Source organism: Hyperolius riggenbachi, chromosome 6 (assembly GCF_040937935.1).
Source record: "Hyperolius riggenbachi isolate aHypRig1 chromosome 6, aHypRig1.pri, whole genome shotgun sequence".
Lineage (NCBI taxonomy): Eukaryota > Metazoa > Chordata > Amphibia > Anura > Hyperoliidae > Hyperolius > Hyperolius riggenbachi.
The window spans coordinates 129,741,013-129,764,311 of record NC_090651.1 but is presented as its reverse complement, the minus strand read 5'-3'; the positions used below and the strand labels follow the sequence as shown (position 1 = coordinate 129,764,311).

At 43.7% G+C, this 23,299-nt stretch overlaps 1 protein-coding gene across 5 annotated transcripts in view; it reads left to right on the top strand.

Moving 5' to 3' along the window:
- PRRC2C (proline rich coiled-coil 2C) overlaps nt 1-23,299 on the top strand; it is a 118,451-nt gene that overhangs the window by 21,302 nt on the left and 73,850 nt on the right. For all 5 annotated transcript variants that reach the window (XM_068239906.1, XM_068239904.1, XM_068239903.1 and 2 more), the window contains exons 2-10: nt 5,191-5,361; nt 6,395-6,572; nt 10,485-10,594; nt 13,369-13,497; nt 13,845-14,098; nt 14,186-14,262; nt 15,609-15,724; nt 15,837-15,927; nt 22,649-22,808. In XM_068239906.1, coding sequence (XP_068096007.1) covers nt 5,250-5,361; nt 6,395-6,572; nt 10,485-10,594; nt 13,369-13,497; nt 13,845-14,098; nt 14,186-14,262; nt 15,609-15,724; nt 15,837-15,927; nt 22,649-22,808 — 1,227 coding nt within the window. In that variant the 5' untranslated portion in view covers nt 5,191-5,249. The remainder of the gene's footprint in view (nt 1-5,190; nt 5,362-6,394; nt 6,573-10,484; nt 10,595-13,368; nt 13,498-13,844; nt 14,099-14,185; nt 14,263-15,608; nt 15,725-15,836; nt 15,928-22,648; nt 22,809-23,299) is intronic.

Here is a 23,299-nt window from a genome sequence, read left to right as displayed (position 1 = left end):
GCATTTTTACGGCTCATACAAACGTACCAACAATCTATCTTAAAGTGGGTAAACACGTCAGATAAAAGTCTTTGGAAAATGAAAGATCAGACCAATTTTACCCCCTTTCATGTAGTATGAGAGCCATACTCTACACAGTCTATTCAATGGAGCTGAACTCCCCATCAGATAAAAATCTTTGCAAGATGCTGCACACAGAGATGCTGTACACATTCAACAGATCAGTATCTGCAAAAGATCAATCCCTGCAAAAGAGCCATTCCTGCAAAATGCATTCATAGTCTATATCTGCAGATCATCATACACACCTTGTTTAATGTTCATTCATCTGCAGATCAGACAATTATCTGCCGATCTGAAGATCCAACCTGATGGATCTGATCTACAGATAATTGTCCGTTAAACAAGGTGTGTATGAGAGCTGCAGATATCATAGACTATGAATGCAGTTTGCAGGAACGGATCTTTTACAGGAACTGATCTTTTGCATGTGTACAGCATCTTTGTTTAGAGCATCTTGCAAGGAGTTTTATCTGATGGGGGGTTCAGCTCCATAGAATAGACTGTGTAGGTATGGCTCTCATACTACATGAAAGTGGGTAAAATTGGTCTGTGATCTTTTATTTTCCAAAGACTTTTATCTGACGTGTGTACCCACCTTTACTTTGTTGTTTTTGCATGCATAGCATTTAAGTGAGTTGGCTGTTTATTTTGTTGGTGTGTGTGTACGTACTTGTCATGTAAACAACTTGCTGTGCGGTGCATTAATTGAATGTGTGTATGAGCCTTTAGTTAGTTTTTTTTGAAGATTTCCATAAATTGTAGTGTAGATTTGCCCCTCCCCCCATATAAAGGTTATCAGGGTTTAGCTAATTCATTGGAGCAGAGAGGAAGTTCTGAGTTTAGTTCCACTTTAAACTTGTCCCAAAGTAAAAGCACTGTAATTGTTTTGTAATTTCCTGTGTAGCTGCTCTTTTCTGCAGGTATTATATTCTGACAGGTCTGAACCTCTTATGCTTGGTACACACTATGCAATTTCCTGTCAGAACGGTGGGTTGAATCGATTACTGGCATGTCCGATCTGATTGAGAACTGGATTGGTTTTCAGATCATTGCACAAAATCGGACCCGTTCTCGGTTGGGAGCAGATATGACTTGCTGGAAATCATCATCGATCTGATGGGAAATTACATTGTTTGCACCAGGCATATGAGGTTTAGAACCGTCAGATTATGCCTACTGTAATTGACAGTTACACAGGAAGTGAAAAAACAAATTACAGTGCTTTTACTTTGGTACAAGTTTAAAGTGGAACTAAACTCAGAACTTCCTCGCTGCTCCAAAGGATAAGCTACAGCATGTAATGCCCTTGGCCTCAATTCACTAAGCTTTATCAAATACTTTATCAAACTTTTGATAATTTACCTCATGGGTAAAATCTAATTTTGAATTCACTAAGGTGTTATAGATTTATCGAATGTTTTATCAATTTAAATGTTCAATAAATCTATAACTTTAGTGAATTCAAAATTAGATTTTCCCCATGAGGTAAATTATCAAACGTTTGATAAAGTGTTTGATAAAGCTTAGTGAATTGAGGCCCTGGTGTCCGATCTCCAATTAAAGTTTACCCAAGATGATTTAAATAGAATTTATACTTACCTGGGTGTTCTTCCAGCCCCAAGTACTGCGTGGGCTCCCTCGTCATCCTCTCGGGTGGCTCGGTATACCTTAAGGGCCCATTCACACTAGAAAACGCTAACGCAAAACGCTGAGCGTTTTTCTGGCGTTTTTTCCTAGCGATTTTTCACTGTATAGAGAGCGTTATTCCAGCGATTAGCGTTTTGCGATTTCTAGTTCAATTCAAATACTTTTATTGAAACGCTAATCGCTCCAGAATCGCTCAGAAAACGCTGCATGCAACGCGTTTGCGTTTCAACAAATCGCTAAACGCTTAGATGAGAACACTTACATACACTTTCATTGTGCACAGGTTTTTCAAATCGCTAGCGATTTTCAGCAAAGCTGAAATCGCTCTGAAAACGCACAAGTGTGAATGGGCCCTTAACCTTCCCCGATACAAAGGCTTCACTTGGGCTGGTCTATGCCCCTGTTGGGAGCATTTCAATTGCCAGAATGGGTTGTTGTAAATTTATTTTTATTTTTTTACTAAAGTCTGGAGCATCCCATTCACAAACCACATTGTAATTGGAAAGGTTTATTGGTAATATTTCAAATTAAAGTAAAATCATTTTTTTGTATTAAACATACATTTAATAAGAGATCAATCTTTCGGGATGCATTAAAGTTCTTAGCTACTGAGTTTACAAAGGAGTGTTGCAGATGTTTGTCGCTAATGGGGGGGGGAGCTCGGTGATAGGGGACAGCACACATCTACACGTTAAGGCCTATACCCATGGTGGTCGATAACGACCACTATGGCTGAGAATCAAGAGGTCAGACCAGCATGGATACAGTGGCCGCACGACTATCGCTTAAGATCAAGCATGTCAGATCTTTAGCGATGTCCTAGCAGCGCACAATGCCCAATGTTCTCGACGCTCACCGGTAGCCACTCTGTCGTATGCTGCTCATTGTTCCTCCGCCCCCTCTCGGCAAGACACTGACACGTATGTACATAGTGCTGTTACCCTGCAGGAGATGGGTAACAGTGTAATGATATGGGCCATCGATCTACCGTTGCGTCTGATCAAAACCTTTCTGTTTTGTCTGATTCTAATTTCGATTGATTCTTGCGACTGAAATGACAATAGATGCAGCATGTTGCACTATAGATTTCCAACAGATCTGGCTCAACATTTTAGTTTTGTATGAGTTTCCCTATGAGAGGGCACTCCTGCCAGGGTGAAGCTAAACAGAACTCCTTTCAGCTTTTCCTTTTGATGCAGTGAGATTGTGCTGTGGTGAGCTTGGAAATTACGCTATTGATTACTTTGCAGTAGTAGAATTCTCATAAATTATGACAGACTTCTATCTCAAAGTTAATGTATGGCAAGCCTAAATTCTGTCACATGTGATCTTTTGGCTCTGCTGGACATATTGGCTAATAAAAGCTAATATCTTCATCTGAAAATTTTATTTTATTATGAAAGTGTGAGTGGGAACTAAAGCTGGCCATACCTGCTGTGATGAAATGACCAATTCTCTCTGACCTGAATCAATCCCTTATGCTAGGAATACACGGCTCGATTCTGAGCCATTTAGATGGCTCGATAGATAATTTCTGACACGACCGATCTCCCGCCCGATCGTTTTGCCGCTCGATTCTGCATTGAGGACAATGGAAAAGATAAGAAAAACAAGTGGAAGATGAATCGCCTGCAGAATCGAGCGGGAATCGAGCAGCAAAATCGATCAGTGTACGCCCAGCATTATACACAGTACAGTGTTCTCCCCAGAATTTTTTCCCAGCCGGGTGGCATGAAGTAGTAGCTGGGTGGGGTGAAAAAGTAGCCGGGTGGCGAGATGAGAGAATGCAGGGCCAGTGCTTCTGTGAGCAACTCTGCTCACAGTATAGGAGGAGATAAGCCGATGACAGCTGGGTGCCCAACAAAACTAGCACCCGGCTAAAACAGCCTGGGGAGAACACTGCAGTACATAGATTTTCAATAGATTCCAGCAGGAGATCTATTCAACGTTGATCGAACCACAATGTTGCCTTGTTCAATGCAAATACATTCTACCCATTGCTTCAGAAAAGTTCCACAGATTGTGAATGTTTTATAGTGAAACCGATTCACAATCTGTTTGCAGTAAAGGCAGCCATACGATCCCTCTCTGATCAGATTTGATCAGAGAGAGATCTATCTGTTGGTCGATCTGATGGCAAATCGACCAGTGTATGGCTACCTTTAGAGGGAATGTAGTGAAAATAACTTAATGTATAATTTATTTAATGTATTTTTTTTGGGGGGGGGGGGGGGGGGCAATATTACTTTATAAATTACTAGCTGAGGATCCAGCTTTGCTTGGGTATGTATTTAGTTATTGGCCCTACCCACAGTCACTCAATGACCAAGATTGGGGTCCTTCGCTTCAATAATTTGAGATTGGAAGCAGTTCATAAATGAAACAAATCTGGTTGGCTCTTTGTGGCTCTGCCCTCTTTTCTGAATATCAACCCCAGTCACCCATTGTCCGACTGTACCAGGTTTGAGGCCTAGAATTGCGTTCTAGTAAACTATGATAACTCAGTCCTCAGGTCCCAGCAAAAGCATCTCTGTAAATATACAATGTATGATCAAAGTGCTTCCCAACACACTCTGCACCCATATTTGCCATATCTTTGGCATATAAGGCACATCCACTTTTTTCCCCCAGTTTTGGAGAACAAAACTTGTTTTATTCAAGAAAAATACTTTGTCATATCTTCAGAGACAATTGTGGGTTGTTCCTTTTTATGAGAAGAGGTACCAACAACTTTGCCGATGTTTGTACCAGGGCTGTGGAGTCGGTACAAAAATCATCCAATTAAACCTCTGACTCCAGGTACCCGAAATGGCTCTGACTCGTCGGCTCCGATTCCTTAGTGTATTACTCACCAGAGCTGTGGAGTGGGTACAAAAATCATTCGACTCCTCAGTTTTATTGAAACGACCTACTCTGACTCCAGGTACCCAAAGATACTCCAACTCCACAGCCCTGGTTTGTACTAGTTATTACTCATAACTCTGCTTTTGCCCCTGCTTTCTATAGGCAGCTCATCTGTGATAGCTATTGCCAACCCCCAAATAAGCTCAGTCCTCTTGTCTCCCTATAATAAATGCACCTCTCACACTGCAGAATGATGCATATAAAGGGGACTTTCCGTTTTGCTCTCTCTCCTTTGCATTTCTATTTCCGAAATATGTGTTGTGATGTTGCAGGGCATCCACATAGACTCGTTAACAGACTTATGATATGTAACGAGCAAAAGGTGCCGTGAGGAACCAGAAACTATATAAAAAGTTCAGTGTCCTTCAATGCGCTGTTCCAAAGCATGGTTTTGCTCTAGCATGAGTGGTTATGTGTGGGGGAGCCACAGTGCAGAATATGAAGGTACATCTTTTGGCCAGTTACAGCATACGATCAGTGTAATTTGAATGAAAAATAAGTGTTTGTTCTGTTGAACCTTCATACACACGTTCTGTATGTTCTAAATTTAACATATGACTGTTGTGTTTTTGTCAGGAGGATCTGGGTCTAACAGTGAGGAGGAAGGTTACCAGACTCGATGAATTTCCTTCGACATGTCGGAGAAGTCAGGCCAGAGCACAAAATCAAAAGATGGGAAAAAATATGCCACTCTCAGCCTGTTTAATACATACAAGGGAAAGTCACTAGAAACTCAAAAAACTACTGGTAAGTCATATTAGAGTAGCTATTGGACAACACTTTACTTCATAAGAAATTGTTTTTTATTGTAACAGGATAATTGTTTAATTTTGTGGCAGATTGTTGTATACTGCAGCACAATGGGTATTTTGTGTCTGGAGTAGCTGCTTTTGGAAGACATACAAATCTATTACCCTCCATGGACCTCTTGTATCTTACATCTTTTAATTCGGTTTCAAATATTCTTTAGTTTAAAATAGCTTAGTTGTTCTAAACATTGGTAATTTCCTCATCACCAAAAGTCTTCTCTGCTTCCTAAAGGAAACCTAAGAAAAATCAAAAGAAAGCATTTATACTTATCTGGGGCTTCCTCCAGCCTCCTTCAGACCATTCGCTCCCTTGCCTTCTTTCAGGGCAGCTCCAATGGTCGATTGGACCTGCCCCGAAAGAAGGCAAGGGGACGAATGGTCTGAAGGAGGTCTGAATGACCATCCTGGTATCTTTGTTCAGTTACTCTTTCGCTCATATACGGCTTTGCGCCCCCATAATGCTCCTGTGTCTGCACAGTAATGCTACTTCTGCACAGAATGCTCCTGTCAACGGGACTGCGTGCGTGGCGCATGTGCAACTGAGCAAAGATACCGGGATGGCCAGCAGTGTGTTGGAGCGGCCCAGGGCGAGGAAGTCTATGGCATGATGGTGCTGGAGGAAACTCCAGGTAAATACAAATAGATTTTTATTTTTTTTATTCATCTCGGGTACAGTGGCCATGCATTACACACGTTTGATTATATAATATTGTTTGATTTTTATCAACTTAATTGTGAACAGAGTTTTTCTAGTTCTCAGTTGGGATTCTTTTGCTTGGATATTCAATAGTAGGTAGAAATGCTACGCACTAGTCTTCTGGGTGTACGGGTGTACAAGGCTTTAGTTTGCATGTAAGAAAATGGTTAAAACCTTCTTTTTTTTTTTTTTTTTTTTTCTTTTTTTTTTTTGTATCTTGGCATATGCTCCCAATATGTTTTATATACTGTACTTCTCTTTTACTTTCTTATAGTTGCTGCTCGCCATGGACTCCAGAGTTTGGGAAAAGTTGCTGTTTCTCGGCGTATGCCACCACCTGCTAATTTGCCCAGTCTTAAAGCAGAGAATAAAGGAAATGACCCTAATGTGAACATTGTGCCCAAAGATGGAACAGGCTGGGCATCCAAACAAGAGCAAAATGAAGAAGAGAAGTTAGTTTAATTATTTGTGCTTTATTTTAGAAATTTTGAAGGTTTGGGGTTTCTTTTAAGAATAATTTTTTGATATGCTTTATTCATTGGGCACAGATAGTCTTTGTGCTATGGATTTAAATTCATGCATTTGCCACTTTTACCCATTGATATACACTTACTGCATTTGCCTATAATGACAATGATAAAGTGAAAATGTTTTTTTGAGGCCCATTTCACAGCTCAAGGCCACTTTACCAAAGGCTGTGGATTGTTTACAGCAGAGGTCCCCAACCTTTTTCGGTCAAGGGCCAGGTCAACATACTTCAGACTGCCGAGAGGCCGAAACATACATAAAGTGTTGAAAAACATTACATTGAACCTAGGTATTGATTCCCCCCAATCATGCCTGGAGAACTCCCAGCAGCAGCCATTCAGTCATGCGTGCCTGAAGAACGTCTTTGTGCACCAGACAGTGAAGCATACTCAGGTGACAACCTGATTTCCAGTTGGACAATGTCACCTGATGCAAAATTCAAATTACTGCTTGCTGGCTTCTACAGTATGTGGATGGGTGATGCCAGCATTGCTATTCTATATTTGGGTAGCCGATATTTAAAGGTACAGTGGGCCGCATACATAAGTTATACATTTTGTGTTTGTGGGGGGACAGTGAAAAAGCCTCGATGGGCCGCATTTGGCCCGCGGGCCTTAGTTTGAGGACCAATGGTTTACAGACAAGTATGTTCATCAAAGCGGAAATATAGTCCATATGAAATGTAATGCATGGAACCAAATGGAGGAGGGACGAGGACAAGACTGTGAGTCTAGGGAGCTCATTGTCTTCACCCTAACTGAAATAGTGTTTTTAGGGTGGTTTCACACTGAAAACTGGCGGTAGCATTGCACCGTGCCCATCACATCGCCAAAAACGGGCCTTCAGCAAACACCGCGTTAGTATCTGGCCATCAGCCAAGCAGGAAGTGACATGTGCTTGCAGTCACTTCCTGCTTCGCGGTATGCGGAAGTACACAGAAGCATATTGTAAAAATACGCTTTCGCAACGTCAACTGTTTAAAAAGCCCTGCGTAGCCATAGACTAGACTTCTGGGCCGACGCAGGTCAGGGTACCGCAACTTGAGTGTGAACTCCCCAACCCCCCCCCCCTCCCATAGTGATTTGTTAGGCTGCAGTAGTAGTGTGGCTATTTTACCGCAACACGCCAGTGTGAAAGGGCCCTGAAGCAGGTGCACCACACAATCTACCATCAGTACTTACCCCTAAGCTACCTCTACCTTTTTACTCTGCAGTCTGCAAGACCTGCTCCAAGATAAATTTATACCAGAGCTTTTTTGCTTCGATCATGCACTCTGAAATCCAGTACTGTTGGTCTTGGTACATGGTCAAATGTGAGCTTTTTCCATTTCTAAAGGTTGCCAGAGGCTTTGTGATGTAATAGAGACCCTGAAGTGAGTCTAAATTCCAGTTTTTAACTAATATTTATGTAAAGCACACAAGGTAATGCTACACCGCTGCATCCCCGTGGCAAAACGAGGGGTTAATACCCCCAAATCCCCTCTATGTCTGGGGAGCGCTTCCTTATAGAGGCAGAGCTTATGGTTGTAGCACTGCCTCTTGGCACGTCAATCCCCGCTGATCGCCGCCTCTCCCCACCCCTCTCAATCTTCCTTTACTGAGGCGGGGATCTGCGGTGGATTGACGCGCATGGAGGCAGAGCTGCAGCTCAAAGCTCGGCCTCCATGAGCAGCAAAATCCGCGACCAAGAAAGTCATGGATTTTGCAGAGGTGATTTGTGGGTTATAAACCCCTCGTTTGGCCACTCGTTTGGCCATGGGGAAGCGACGGTTTAACATTACCTATAGTGCTTTACATAAATTCTAGTTAAAAATGGAAATTTAAAATCACTTCAGAGTTTCTTTAAAGGCAATTGTATTGGTGATCTGTTAAAATCAAATCTGAAGTGACACTAAAAAAAAAAAAAAAAAAGTTTGGATCTCACAGAGCCTTCCTAGTCTTTTCTCTGTTAACTCAATTCACTGCTGTCCCACATTGAAACTCCACGCCTTCTGGACTGCTCGGGAGGCTTCAGAAACGGTCGTGTCTGCTGCACAATTTTAGGGAAAAATTGAAATTGCGATTTTTTTCACTCAGAAATTGCGATTTCGCATGTATGCAGGTGGGGCCTTCTGTGAGGACGCTGGACGCAGTTAACAATTTGCGACGTATTGCCAGGGCCAGATTTCTACTTTTTACCGGCCTAGGCCCACCATCACCAGCTGCCCCGACCAACAGCAAAACACACACACACACACACACACACACACACACACACACACACACACACACACACACACACACACACACACACACACACACACACACACACACACACACACACACACACACACACACACACACACACACACACACACACACACACACACACACACACACACACACACACACACACACACACACACACACACACACTTCCCCAACACTATAGGTACCTGACCTTCCTGCATTATAGGCATCCAAATTACCACACACACACACCGCACTCCTCTCCTGCAGTATAGGTAGCCATGTGACCCCCCCCCCCTCCAGTATAGGTAGCCATGTGGACCCCCCCCCCTCCAGTATAGGTAGCCAGATGACCTACTGCCCCCTATAGTAGAGGTAGCCCCCCCCCTGTGTAGTATACATAGCCACTGGTGGTCGGATATTGGGAATTGCGAGCAGAAGGAGTATAGGCAGTAGCTTTAACTTCTGAGCTTTGCAATCAATCACCGCTTCTGGCTGGAACCGAGTCTGCTACAATACGGAAGCTTCCTTCTCCCCTTATCTGCCGCTGCTTGTCTCTCTACCCGGCATCTCTCACACGTGATTCGCCGAGATGTCCAGTGGAGGAGAGACAAGCAGACACTAGCTACGACTAGCAGTGCGTATTTTTGAATGTTAATGAAGCGGGGGGCGAGTCCAGTCCAGAGCGGCACACAGTGCCACCAATCACTGGATAGAGATGGTATGGTGGCGGTAGGCGGAGCTGGCGCCTACCGCCTCTGTCGTACCATCTCTATCTAGCCATTGGTGGAGCTGTGTGCCTCTCTGGATTGGACTCTTCCCCCCGCTGCCCGGCTCGTTAACAGTCAAAAATATGCACTGCTGTTTTGTGGCGGTAGGCGAAACCATGCGGCCAAGCGCAGCGAGCGCTGAAAAAAAAACTGAAGCTACTGACGATCTGAAGATCGCCTGCATGTGAATCGAGGTTTCGGTTTTAAACCGCAAAACCGTGCAGCCCTACCGGGAGTGCTTCCAAAGACTGGCGCATCCGTGAGTCCAGTAAGGACCCACTTGTCTTTGGAACTACTCAGACTCCTGAAGACAAATTCGACCAATTGTTCCAATAGCTTCAACGGGGAGTAGGGACAGCAGTGGACTGAAGGCATGGAGGGAGGACCGGAGAGCCGCCACAGGATCCAGAACCTTCCCACAACATACGCCAGTAACTTATTTTTTTTTTCTTTCAGGATTACATCAGTATTAAAGGACCGCTGAAGTGAGAAGCATATGGAGGCTGCCGTATTTATTTACTTTTATACAATACCAGTTGCCTGGCAGTCCTGCTGATCTATTTGGCTGCAGTAGGGTTTTGAAGAATGCCAGAAACAAGCATGCAGCTAATCTTGTCATCTCACAATAATGTCAAAAACCTGATTTGCTGCATGCTTGTTCAGGGTCTATGGCTAAAAGTATTAGAGGCAGAGGATCAGCAGGGCTGCTAGGCAACTAATATTGCTTAAAAGGAAATAAATAGGGCAGCCTCCATATACCAATTGCTTCAGTTGTCCTTTAAGAAGGTTGTATTTGTATGAATTAAACAGGAACCTAATCATTCATTTTTGTTTTAAGAGCGCCAGAAGTGCCCCCACCACCTCCAAAGCCGATAATTCCCCCTACGCCAGAAGTTCCTGCCGTTGCCAAATCGTGGGCCACTTCCAAGCCAGGAGGACTTGGAGATGGTGAGTAAAGATCTGTAGTCCTATTTAAGTATCCAATTGTTTGCATAAAGCTGACTAGTCAAGCAATTATTTCTGCACATGTGGCATTACTACTGGCAGCTGTATGTTTAAATTATAATTTTGCGGGTTGGTGACCTCGGGGGGGATGTATGGCTTAGTTTAAGGCCTAGCACCTCCTCTGCTCTCTTCTGCCTCACCCTACATGCTTGGAGGGATTCCCAATAGAAGTTGGCCATATTGGAGGCATACTGGGAGGGAGAAAGCACCCCACTGATGTGTCAGGATAATAGCTTATATAATAAAGAGCAGTCTTAACTTGTCAGGAAGATTTTCAAGTTTTATTTGACAGTATAAACAAACACTGCGTTTCTCAGGATACACTCGCTTCTTCAGGTTAATAATAGTGTCCTAGTGGTCACTGGTATTAGCCAGGAGTGCCGGTAGAGCTCACTCATGTGGTTGTGAGCTAAAATAAATTGTATCTGATCTGGAACCAGAAGCCAATTTAATATACAAGCCAGTATCCTGACACATCAGTGGGGCACCTCCTCCCTCCCAGTATAGTACCATTCCCATTTTCTAGGGGCTATCCCTGCAGCCTATTGGTTCCAGTGGACCCTTTTTTGGAGTGTGACCTGGAAGAGGACTTTCCATCTGAGTGGAGACTGATTTCTCCACATGTTAACATCAGTGTTGCCTAATTGCAATCCAGGTTTGTAAGTAGTAATTGTAGGCGTTAAATACTACACTATTGGTGCTCCTGGTCGCTCTCTTTTTTTTTTTTTTTTTTTTTTTTTTTTTTTTTTAGTAGGACGGGGGGGAGGGTGTAGAGGTGGGTGCTATGGAGGTGCGGTCTGAGTGGATGGTCTGCAATGAAACCTAATGAACTTTAGCACCGCCTGGTCCTGATCGATGCCTCCCTGTTACATAATGCTCTGCATGTGTCTTAAAGAAAACCTGTACTGAGAAAAACTTCCCCTGGGGGGTACTCGGGAGGGGGAAGCCTCCGGATCCTATCGAGGCTTCCCTCGTCCTGGGTCCCGCTGTGCCCCTCCAAATGTCAGCGATGTCAATATTTACCTTCCCGGCTCCAGTGCAGGCGCAGTAGCGGCACTGCGCTCTGAAGTAGGAGGAAATACCCGATCTCAGTCGAGTCCGCTCTACTGCGCAGGCGCAAGTCTCCGGCGCCTGCGCAGTAGGACGGACCTGACTGAGATTGGATATTTCCATCTACTTCGAAGCCAAAACCGCGCCCCCGCTGGAGCCTGGAAAGGTAAATATTGAACAGGCTGACGGATTGGTCGGGCCGGCTTTGAAGGGCTGCAGCAAGACCTCGTGGGACAGAGGAGGACGGGGGAAGCCTTATTAGGATCCTGAGGCTTCCCCCTCCCGAGGTGAGTACCCCCCCAGGGGAAGTTTTCATAGTTGCCGCGTCTCTTTAAAGTAAACCTGAGACGAAAGAAAATGTTTTTATACATACCTGGGGCTCCTCCAGCCCCTTCAGGCTGATCGCTCCCTTGCTGTCCTTCTCTACCGCCTAGATCCTGTACTAAGTAGCTCGGTTTCCTCGCAAGTCATGGTTCACTGCACATATCCATAACAGCATTGCCAGATTAGCATTGCTCAATGTCCACTGTTCATGGGTCTCCTTTTTTCTATGAATTGTTTATTGGTCATATTGGTCACATCCAGTTATCCTCTGAGTGGTTATAATCCCTGAAACTAATTGATATTGATTGGATTACCTCCTTATGCGATGGCTGGGTGCTCCCAGTATGGCCTTTAGGCTTATGCTGGGAATACACGGGTCAATCCGGCGGCCGATTAGCCGCTGGATCGACTCCAGCAGCGTCCCCGCTCATCTGCGCGGAACGATTACTGCTTGTCCCTGCTGGCGCTCCTTATCAGCTGCTCGATTCCCTGCCATTGTCCACCGGTGGGGATCGAGTGGGCGGGGATCGAGCATCGTGATCGGACCAGCTGAATATTATCAGCTGGCCGGATCAGCTGCTCGATACACGGTACAGAAACGTACCGTGTATCCCCAGCATTAGACACAATACCTGACTATTTATGTGGGGTTGCTATATTTGTGTAAATTGTTCATAGTGAATTTCTGTGCTTCACTTTTGTAATTTGAAGTGGGTTTCTGTCGACCACCATTGTACTCAATCATGCAGTGTCAGATCACACTGACTCTTATCTCTAAATTATAGGTGCTGATATAAGATTATGCTAATAAATTGTGCAGTTTTTTGAGCAGCATATACTCGTTTTGTTTTGTTTTTTTGCTTTACCTGTGCTGGACCTGCATTATACTCACCTATCTTAATAGTTATTTTCATAATTATATATACCCTATTTATACTTACCTGGGGCTTCCTCCAGCCCCATGACCACTGTGGCCTTCCTCGCTATCCTGTTCGGCCCCTCCTTTCTGCCGCTATGACTCCCTGTAATCCGGGCAGTCGTTGGGCTTCTGCACAGGCGCAGAACGCTCTCAGGGGCACACCAGTGGCTGAGCCACGCATTCGGAAAAGCCCACAACTGGCGGCAACTGAGCAGATTACCGAGAGTCGTAGCGCTAGAACAGGGCGGCGAGGGAGTCTGGAGGAAGTCCCAGGTAAGTATAAATAAGGGCTAGTGTACCATCTCAGGTACACTTTCTCTATCAATAAATGTGGTGGGGGGGGGGGGTTGTGTGTTTTAGTAATAGTATAGGGAATGCAAGTGTTTTTTATGTTTAGTTATATTATGTTTTTCTCCCTTTCCAGGTGTTCAAGTGAATAGTTATTTTCAGCAAGAATTCCCCAGTCTGCAGGCAGCTGGAGATCAAGATAAGACGAAAGATAAAGACACAGCTGATGATAATTACGGTCCTGGACCAAGTTTGCGCCCACAAAGTAATATTTCTCAGTTGCTCTTTGGGGGCATAACATAGCCATGGGGGGTGTTAGCAGATTTTTTCATTGTTCCTCTGTGAATTTCCTTGGAAGTTGCTGCTCATCCTCTTTCTAATCTCTTCTATAGAACAGAGCATGCGGTTTGGCTAAGCGATGAGCAGTATTTCTGTGCAGTGTTTTAATACTAAACTGACACCCATAACTATTGCTAAAAATCGTTTTGGATAAAAGGAATTGCATGTGTGTGTATAGTTAATGTAGTCTGTTTGGCAGATCCATGTGATGCCCACCTAACCATTTTGCTTTGCTTTGAAAAAAAATGGGACCGACTTATCTTTTTCCCTTAGCTGATGTTGCAAGTTGGCGAGAAGGTGGTGGAAGGAACCTTGGTACTCCACTTGTACCATCTGACCAAGAAAATGGTGCTTCTCCCGGAGCAGATGGAGCCCTTAACCCAGCATTACCTGGTGCTGTTGCAGACCCGAGCAAAATGGGAGACCAGAGAGGGCCAGCACCACAGATAAAGCTAAATGGACAACAACCACCACAACCTGGCCTACCTCCTCAGTACAGAGGCATGATGCCTTCCTTTGCTGGAAATGTGAGTGTGTTACATTGTTGTGCAGTTTTAAGCCGGGTTACTACTTTCACATCTATTTAATCATCCCTTTTTCTGATGTCTCTTTAGATGTTCCCATCATATCCTCGACTTCCATTTCCCCAAATGCAAGGACCTACACGCTATCCTACAGCAGAAGCTAACCGGTAATACTATCTGATTCCTATGCATAATAAAGTATACGATTTATTTGTTGCAACTGTAGTATTTATACTTGCCGTGCATGGGCTAAAGATCATGGCTGGCCCAATCTCCAGGCCAGATGGCGGCAAACCGGAGGGGACAGCGAGGAAGCCCACAGACCTTATGGGGCTGGAGGAAGCCCCAGGTAAATATAAATAAGGACATTAGCTTAATCTCAGGTTTCCTTTAAATTGGGGCTAATAAGTGCTAGTGTAGCAAACCTTTTTCTTTTTAAGTCCACCTTGGCTCTAAACAGGAAAAGTCCATACTCTTAGTCAAACATGTGGAGGATATATGAAATGCTGCACTTTGTGGACATGTTGGGCATCTAATAACACAGTGGGGTATCTTGTACTCCTAAGAGTAACACTAAGGGTATGTCAGTGCAATGCGCAAGGCCAATATGGGTGTTTGACGCCAGTCATGAACGTGTGGTAAAGGTAACACAAGCACCTTATGCTAAAAGTGAACAATTGTTATTGCTTCAAAAAGAACGATAAACAAATGTTTTGAGACTTTGCAGGTATCTTTATCAAGGCAACTTGCAACACTGCTTTTCTAGGTCTAGCACCGAGTTGAAATAACTCAGTACTTGGTTTTTGTATTTGGGAACACTGTTGCTGCAATTTAGACTATCTTTATAAAGAGCCGTTTAGCCACGATCAGCCCTGGTAACGGCTTCTGCGCATGCGCACAAGAGCCAGACTGGACGCGACTTAACTCTTACCAGGCTGAAGGCAGACCGCTGGAGGACGGCATGGGAATCAGACGAGCTTATGGCGCTGGAGGAAGCCCCGGGTAAGTATCAAATCTTTAGAAGTTTTCATCTCTGGTACACTTCAAGGCCTATAAAACAGTTTTGACGGGTCGAAAAAGGGGGGTAGGGGCAGTGGTTATTTTAAATGCCTCCTTTTCCTTGTGAATTGAATGTCTTGCTAGAGCCCCTTTTAGAAATGATTTAAAAAAAAAAACCAAAAACCCCCTCCAATATAGACCTTGTCGAGGCTTTCTGTGTGTACTGTGAATGATAGAAACTGATGAAGCTTGTGAATAACCTTTGTGCCTTTTTGCATGTCTGGGTTGCTTGTCCTACTGCTATACTTGCTGCTATACGGGGCCTTATAATGGGCCTCCACTGTCAACACTATATATTTTCTGAATTTACTTAATTTGTTCCTATTGGCTATGCATAAACTCTTATCTGTCATTTTCATCTTGCATGCAGATTTCTATATTTTGTGCATTTCACTTTGTTTTGCATTTAATGTAGTAAGTAGAAGTCACTGATGAGGTTGGTATAATTTTATAGGAGAAGACCGCCACAAGCATGGGTTTCAGAGGGTGTTGAACGTCCATCTATCATTAGTGCTAATGAGCTCAAAGAGCTTGATAACCTTGACACTGAAGCAGATGAAGGCTGGGCAGGTAAGTGTATAACTTTAAGTGAAAGGAATGTGCAAATGTAAATGGTGTAGTTGTTTTACTTGTTTTGTTTTTTTTTGTTAATTTTTTTGTTTTTGTTTTTTTTGTTCTGTAGGAGCGCAGAGTGAAGTAGACTATACTGAGCAACTTAACTTCAGCGACGATGATGAGCAGTCAACAAACCAAAAAGACAAATCTGAAAGCTGGTAATAATTTAACCCTTAATGTGTTAATACAGGTGACGTTTGAAAATGTAGAATATCGCGCAAAAGCGCATTTATTTCAGTAATTTAACTTAAACGGCAAAACTAATACATCCGACTTATTACATGCAAAGCAAGATTTTTTTTTAAGCCTTTGTTATTGTTTTGATTACGGCTTATGAAAACATCAAAATCTCCGAAAATTAGAATATTGTAAAAAGGTTCAATAGTTTAGGGCTCAGTGTCAGACTCTAATCGGCTAATTATTTTAAAACACCTGCAACTGGTTCCTGAACCTTTATATAGTCTCTGGTTCAGTAGGAATCCCAATCGTGGGAATCTGACCTAACTGTTATGCAGAAAACCATCATTGACATCCTCTATAAGGAGGGAAAGCCTCAAAGGGTAATTCCAATAGAATTTGGATGTTCCCAAAGTGCTGTATCATAGCACATTAACCTCCCTGGCTTTGACTCCTTCTTCTTGATTTTAGGGTCTAAAAGCAGTACAATTTTTTTTTCAATAGCTTTTCGACCCTAAAAGCAAGAAGAAAGAAAAATCATACCCCCTGAGACCCTGCAGCAGCCCCAGCACTAACTCTCCTTCCTGGGATCCAGCGTTGCCGTTCTTCCTCCAGGTGACAACAGCCGGCGATCTCACCAGAGGGATCCAAAGCCTCAGAGCACTGAAAGAATGGCTGCCGGCGTCTGGATCCAGGGGGAGATGCGCTATGCTCTGCATTAATCTTTTGGCGGCTCAGGGTTACTGCTCTGAACTGCCATTTTCTGCCTCGAGCCTGACTCTGGGTTACTGCTATGGAGGTTAATAGAAAGTTATGTGGAATTTTTCGAACTTCACCTTTTATAGTAGTAGTAGCCGAGGATGTATAAATGGTATCTCTTAATTCAAAACTTGTTAATATAGCAAAGTTCTGTTTTCCCTTGTTTTCTTATCTTGTATTTTAAAGGTGTAATCACCTTATTTTATGGCAAAGGTGTACAATCTCTCCAGGCTTGATGGGTTTTTCCTGGGATCCTGGAAACATGGGAAAAATACCAGGAGCCAATAGTGTGAACTGTAAATAACATCTTGTAAAATGGGGGTTGGGCTTTATACTTGTGCTTACAGAAGATTCCTTCTTCTGCTCTGGTTTGGGCATCCACCCTGATGGTTGCTCTCCGGGTGATTAGGGTCATTGATGATGTGAGTAATGTGACACTCTCAAACAGGGAGAATTAAATTACAACCTTCCAACTAAGGTGTAAATTGAAAACTGGTTTTAGGATGCGCCCAGGATAATAAAATGGGTTAAAATAATAGACAGAGGTATGGGTTGGTTGAACGTTCTAGATGAATGAACCAGTCATGCACTGACTAATGGAAAAAATTTTTATTGCACAAAAGGGAGACATGTTTTGCAGGTGGATCCTGCTTCCTCGGGTCAGTTGCACATTACTTGGGGCTTCTACCAGCCCCCTGCAGCCACCTTTTGCCAGCGGTGTCGCTGAACAATCCTCCAGTCCCCCGCAGTGCTCCTCTTTCAGGCAGATGGGCACTGCGCATGGCTGCGTGCCTCTGTCATTGGGAGTATTCTGCACATGCGTAGTAGAGATTTCCCTATACTGCGCATGAGCAGAGCGCTCCCGTCCACTGCGGGAGCCCGGAGGATCGTTCAGTTATGGCACAGGGGGCCTGGTAAAAGTGAAACTCCTTTTTTTACAGTTCAATTTAGGTTCACTTCAAACTATCACAAACGCAGCAAAGAGATCACAGTATTCCAGCCATTTCTCAACCTTTTTAACCTAGAGGAACCCATCAAATAGTTTTTGAATCTTAACTCATTCGCGTTCCGTCGTTTTCACGTGAGAAATGTTCACCTCCCATTCATTAGCCTACAACTTTATCACTACTTATCACAGTCAACTGATCTATATCTTGTTTTTTCCGCCACCAATTAGGCTTTCTTTGGGGGGGGGGTACATTTTGCTAAGAGCCACTTTACTGTAAATGCATTTTAACAGGAAGAATAAGAAAAAAACGGAAAAAAATCATTATTTCTCAGTTTTCAGCCATTATAGTTTTAAAATAATACATGCCTCCATAATTAAAACTCACGTATTGTATTTGCCCATATGTCCCAGTTATTACACCGTTAAAATGATGTCCCTATCACAATGTATGGCGACAATATTTGGAAATAAAGGTGCATTTTTTCCGTTTTGCATCTATCACTATTTACAAGTTTAAAATAAAAAAAAATTAGAAATATTTCATCTTTACATTGATATTTAAAAAGTTTAGACCCTTAAATATTTACATTTTTTTTTATTGTAATGTTTTTGTTTTTTTATACTAAACATTTTATTTGGGTTTTTTTGGGAGGGTGGGATGTAGACAATGGTTTTATAATGTAAATGTGTCTTGAGTTTTATTTTTTAACTTTTTGGCCACAAGATGGCGGCCATGAGTTTGTTTACATGACATCACTCTAAGCGTAACATACGCTTAGAGAGATGCATGGGGGAGGTAACAGCCAGAAAAAGCGCAGATTCCGAGAGAAGCTGTCGCTTTTTCAGCAGGGGAGAGGAATCCGTGATCGGGCACGATAGCCCGATTCACTGATTGCCTGGCTAACGAACCGCGGGCCGTGAGCGTGCGTGCACGCGGAAGATCGGCCGCGGGAGCGTGCATGGTTCCTGGACGTAGTTTCTACGTCCAGGAACTAAGATGGGTTAAGGAACCCCTGCAAATATTTTTTGGGATCTCGATGAACCCTTTCATTTATTTTGCCGAGGGCATGGACCTTAAAGAGAATCTGTATTGTTAAAAATCACACAAAAGTAAACATACCAGTGTGTTAGGGGACATCTCCTATTACTCTGTCACAATTTCGCCGCTCCCCGCCGCATTAAAAGTAGTCAAAAACAGTTTTTAAAAGTTTGTAAACAAACAAAATGGCCGCCAAAACAGGAAGTAGGTTGATGTACAGTATGTCCACACATAGAAAATACATCCATACACAATCAGGCTGTATACAGCCTTCCTTTTGAATCTCAAGAGATCATTTGATCTCTTGAGATTCAAGCTCACTGAAGCTGATTGTTTGTTTACTCTTGCAGACAGCTCTGCCCGGTTGTCTGTAATTCTGCAGTATGTGACTCATCAGTATGTGAATAGAGGATTTATCCAGCTTGTAAAAGATAAGAGAGCAGAGAAAAGCTGGCTAATGTAAATAACACACACACACACACACACACACACACACACACACACACACACACACACACACACACACACACACACACACACACACACACACACACACACACACGGGAGTGTGCATAGAGGGGGCATGCATAGCAGATCACACTGAAGAGTTGGCAGCCTTCCAGACACAGGATGACAAGTCCTACAGGGGAAAGATAAGCTGATTTATTACAGAGATGGTGATAGTATAAAGTGCTGCAGTAAGCCAGAGCACATAATAGGTTTAGGAACCTGTAGGATGGTAGAAAACACAATGACATTTTTGTTAGTCCCTTTAAATATAGGTGTGGATGTTTATTACATTACTCCCTATTACCATGTCCTTTATTATACTGTCTCCTTATTCTAGTGCATTTTATTAATGTGGAAGAAAAAAGATGTGAAATCTTGCGCTATTGCAGGCAAATGGTCAATGTGGACCACAAACTGATCACACAGTGGCAGCTCCTTAAACGCTCGGCTGTGAGCGGACTACTAGAAGAGAAAAAACAGCAAAAACAGGAGGAGCGCTCCGTAGTGTGATACCTTTTAATTGAATAAACTGCGCAATAAAAGATTCACTTACTAGATGCATGTAAACAGCAGGCATTTAAGTTTGGCATAAAGCCCAGAAGAAAGACGTCCCCTCATAGAAGTAGAACCTGAGACTGCAGTGGCCAGCGGCAGTTAGGGTCCAGGTGGTAGGTGGACAGCAGGTATCCCTTCGAGGTGACTGTGTGCAGGTAACGTCCAGACGCCTTTCGACGTGTCCACGCCTTCGTCAGTTAACGTACCTGCATGCACACTGTGCTCCTTTATATAGCAGGAGTCGAGGGAATAACTTCCCAGGGTGAATTGGGGTTAACGAGGGTGAGGGTGAGGGTGTAGGGGGCGGGATTAAACTCACATAGGAAAAAGGGGCCCTATATTAGATCATCCTAACAGTGGCACATACCAAATGCACCAGGGGATAACAGCCCTGGTGTGACCCAACTGATTATATTAACTGGGAAATAACAATGTGACACATAAAAGTGTCAGAGGGATTCCAGCGTGACACGCTGGCAGCGTGTTAGTATAATAGGACTGGGTGTGGCTGAGGAAATCATCCTCAATAGCTAAAATGGACGAAGTGGCTTGCCATGGCGGCGGGGGGCGGGGCCTCCAATATTCAGATACAGAAATGGAAGCCTCGGCTTCCCTATTGATCGGCCGTGATGGCGGAAAGCGGGGGGAGGGGGCGTGGCCCGCAGCCCTTCGAGTACAAGAGCACAAGCCTCGCCTTCCCCGGGGATCGGCCGAGAACGTGGGGGCGTGGCCAAGGGCACTCATGGCAGCGGGAGGCGTGGCCGACAGCCACATATGTATAATGGAAGCCTCGGCTTCCCCGTGGCCATGGTAACCTCAAACGGACTGGCCACTGCAATCTCTCCCCCACATTGGAAAAATAATTAATTATATACAAAATTACATGCTTATACAAAAAACTAGTAAAAAAAAACCCCAGTCCAAAACATTCAGTCCAAATTTTATATGTTTCTGTTTTTATAACAGTCTGTACAATGCCTGTTCACAATGGTTTATTGCAATGTTTTGGACTGGGTTTTTTTTTACTAGTTTTTTATATAAGCATGTAATTTTGTATATAATTATTTTTCCAATGTGGGGGAGAGATTGCAGTGGCCAGTCCGTTTGAGTACAGCAGTTTTGGCTGCAAAGCTTCAGCCATCATATCCAGCGTACATCCACAGCGCTGCCTGAAACGTTGCCTAGAAGACACAGTGTAACAGCCCCCTCTGGCTCCACCCCCTTCCTTCCCCAGTCCTCACGGAGGGTTACCATAGCCACGGGGAAGCCGAGGCTTCCATTATACATATGTGGCCATCGGCCACGCCTCCCGCTGCCATGAGTGCCCTTGGCCACACCCCCGCGTTCTCGGCCGATTCCCGGGGAAGGCGAGGCTTGTGCTCTTGTACTCGAGGGCTGCGGGCCACGCCTCGAATGGATACCTGCTGTCCACCTACTACCTGGACCCTAACTGCCGCTGGCCACTGTAGTCTCAGGTTCTACCTCTATGAGGGGACGTCTTTCTTCTGGGCTTTATGCCAAACTTAAATGCCTGCTGTTTACATGCATCTAGTAAGTGCATCTTTTATTGCGCAGTTTTTTTATTCAATTTAAAGGTATCACACTACGGAGCGCTCCTCCTGTTTTTGCCATTTTATTAATGTGCTCATTATTATTTTGACCCCCAATTTAGTGTTTTGTTTTTTGTTTGTTTTTTTACAGTATTCCTTATTTTATTGTGCTCTATCAGGGCTGGTTCCGACGGGCGTTTTTGTGGCGTTTAACGCAGCGTTTTTTGGGATGTACTGCCATCCCATGCAAGTGAATGGGAGCGTTTAGAGCTGGCTTTTGCAGGCTTTCATGAAAGCCTGGCAGTAGATCCCAGCGTTGCGTCTAGTCTCAAAAGCAACATGCTGCTTTCAGAGGCAGTAAATGCGAGGAAACAATAGCAGAGACCAGAACTGCTAGCCTTGAACGCTTTTCAAAAGCTAGCTTTTAAACGCTGGCGTTTGAACGCAATGCCAAACAAAAGCTCAGCAGACGCCCGTGTGAACCAGCCATCATACTTCCCTTTTAGGATGGGGGAAAATGTCAAGGAACCCCTGCAGAGTAGTCAACGAAACCTGAGGTTCCAGGAAAACCCTGGAGAAAGCCTGCAGTATACAGTCTTGGATCCCTCCCCTTTAGACTTGCTTAGGAATTATCCAGTAGAGCTCTTGAAGGGGGTTGTAACTGCCAATTGTAAACTCTTGTACCTATTGCTAGGTATGAGAGTAGTTTGTGTCTTATAGTTTCTCCTTCTTAAATATATACATTACCTGTGTCCACGTCCAGAGCCTGTATACCAAAAGTTGCCCTTCGGAAGTAAGTGCTCTTCTCACCATGGCTTGCTCCTCCCTCAAAAAGACATGTTGCCACGGCAATGGCTTATGTTTCATTCAGAAATGGATCTGAACCACGCTGCTTTACACTGGTCCAATACTGCTTTCAGTCAGAGTGGTGGTAGCGGCATCAGGCCAGTGGAAAGCTGTGTAATTTGGCCTATTTCTAAATGATGCATCTGTACGAGCGCTGAGCCATAGAGAAGAGCGCTTGGTTCTGAATGGCGCCTTCCAATATACAGCCATTGGAGGAGGATGCAGATAACTTGCAATAGGTACAAAAGTTTACAAGTGGCAGTGCCAACCCCTTTAAAATAAGACAGTTTGTATGGATTTTTGCCCACTTGTAGTTTATTGCTGGTGGTAAGGAATACTGTGCGACATTGCCACTCCAACTGCACGGCTGTCACTACGAACTGTTCTGAGCCTCAGTGAGTCTCCAGTTTTGAAGAAGTCCTGCAGCAGCTGTAACATACTTAAAAATGTAATTCCTGCAGTTACTCACACACAACTTTTTCTCCTTTCCACAGGGATGATCGACTCTCAAAAAGTGATCTAAGTCAGCCAAAGCCCAGTGAAGGTTCAGAAGTCAGCAAAGACTCTGAGGAACGTATGTCGACCCTTCAAGCGCCATCCCAGTCATCAGGTCCTAAGATTCTTCTTGGCAAGGGTCCACCACATGACACACAGGTTTGTCTTACTGTACCCTAAATGCTGCTTGACTGCAGAAATTCTGAAATAAATGTGAATAGAATCTAATCCTTTAAAAGTCATTTACTGTAGCTTCTTTATGCATTGGTAGACTTGAAGTACAAGTTAATCCTAAGTGAGTTTAAGGGTAACTCCATTTTTCAATAACATTTTTAAATGTTTTTTTTCAGTTCCGTATATCTCCAAGTGTCAAAGTGTAGAGGGATGTTTGCATTTTCGGATGTCTGTTAACTGTGTGAAGACAAATGCAAGGAAATAAAATAAAATTTAAAAATTAAAGTGTCTGGCATGTAATCTTTTGGCCTTTTAAAGCAAATCTGAACAGAAAACAAACTTTTGAGATAATGAATGGCATGTGCAGCAGCAAAGACCTACCTTTAGTATCATATTCCTATTTTCAATTTTTAGGGGTAAATATGACCTTTTATGTTTTCACATCAGCCATTTCAGTGTGGAATACAATGTGGTTC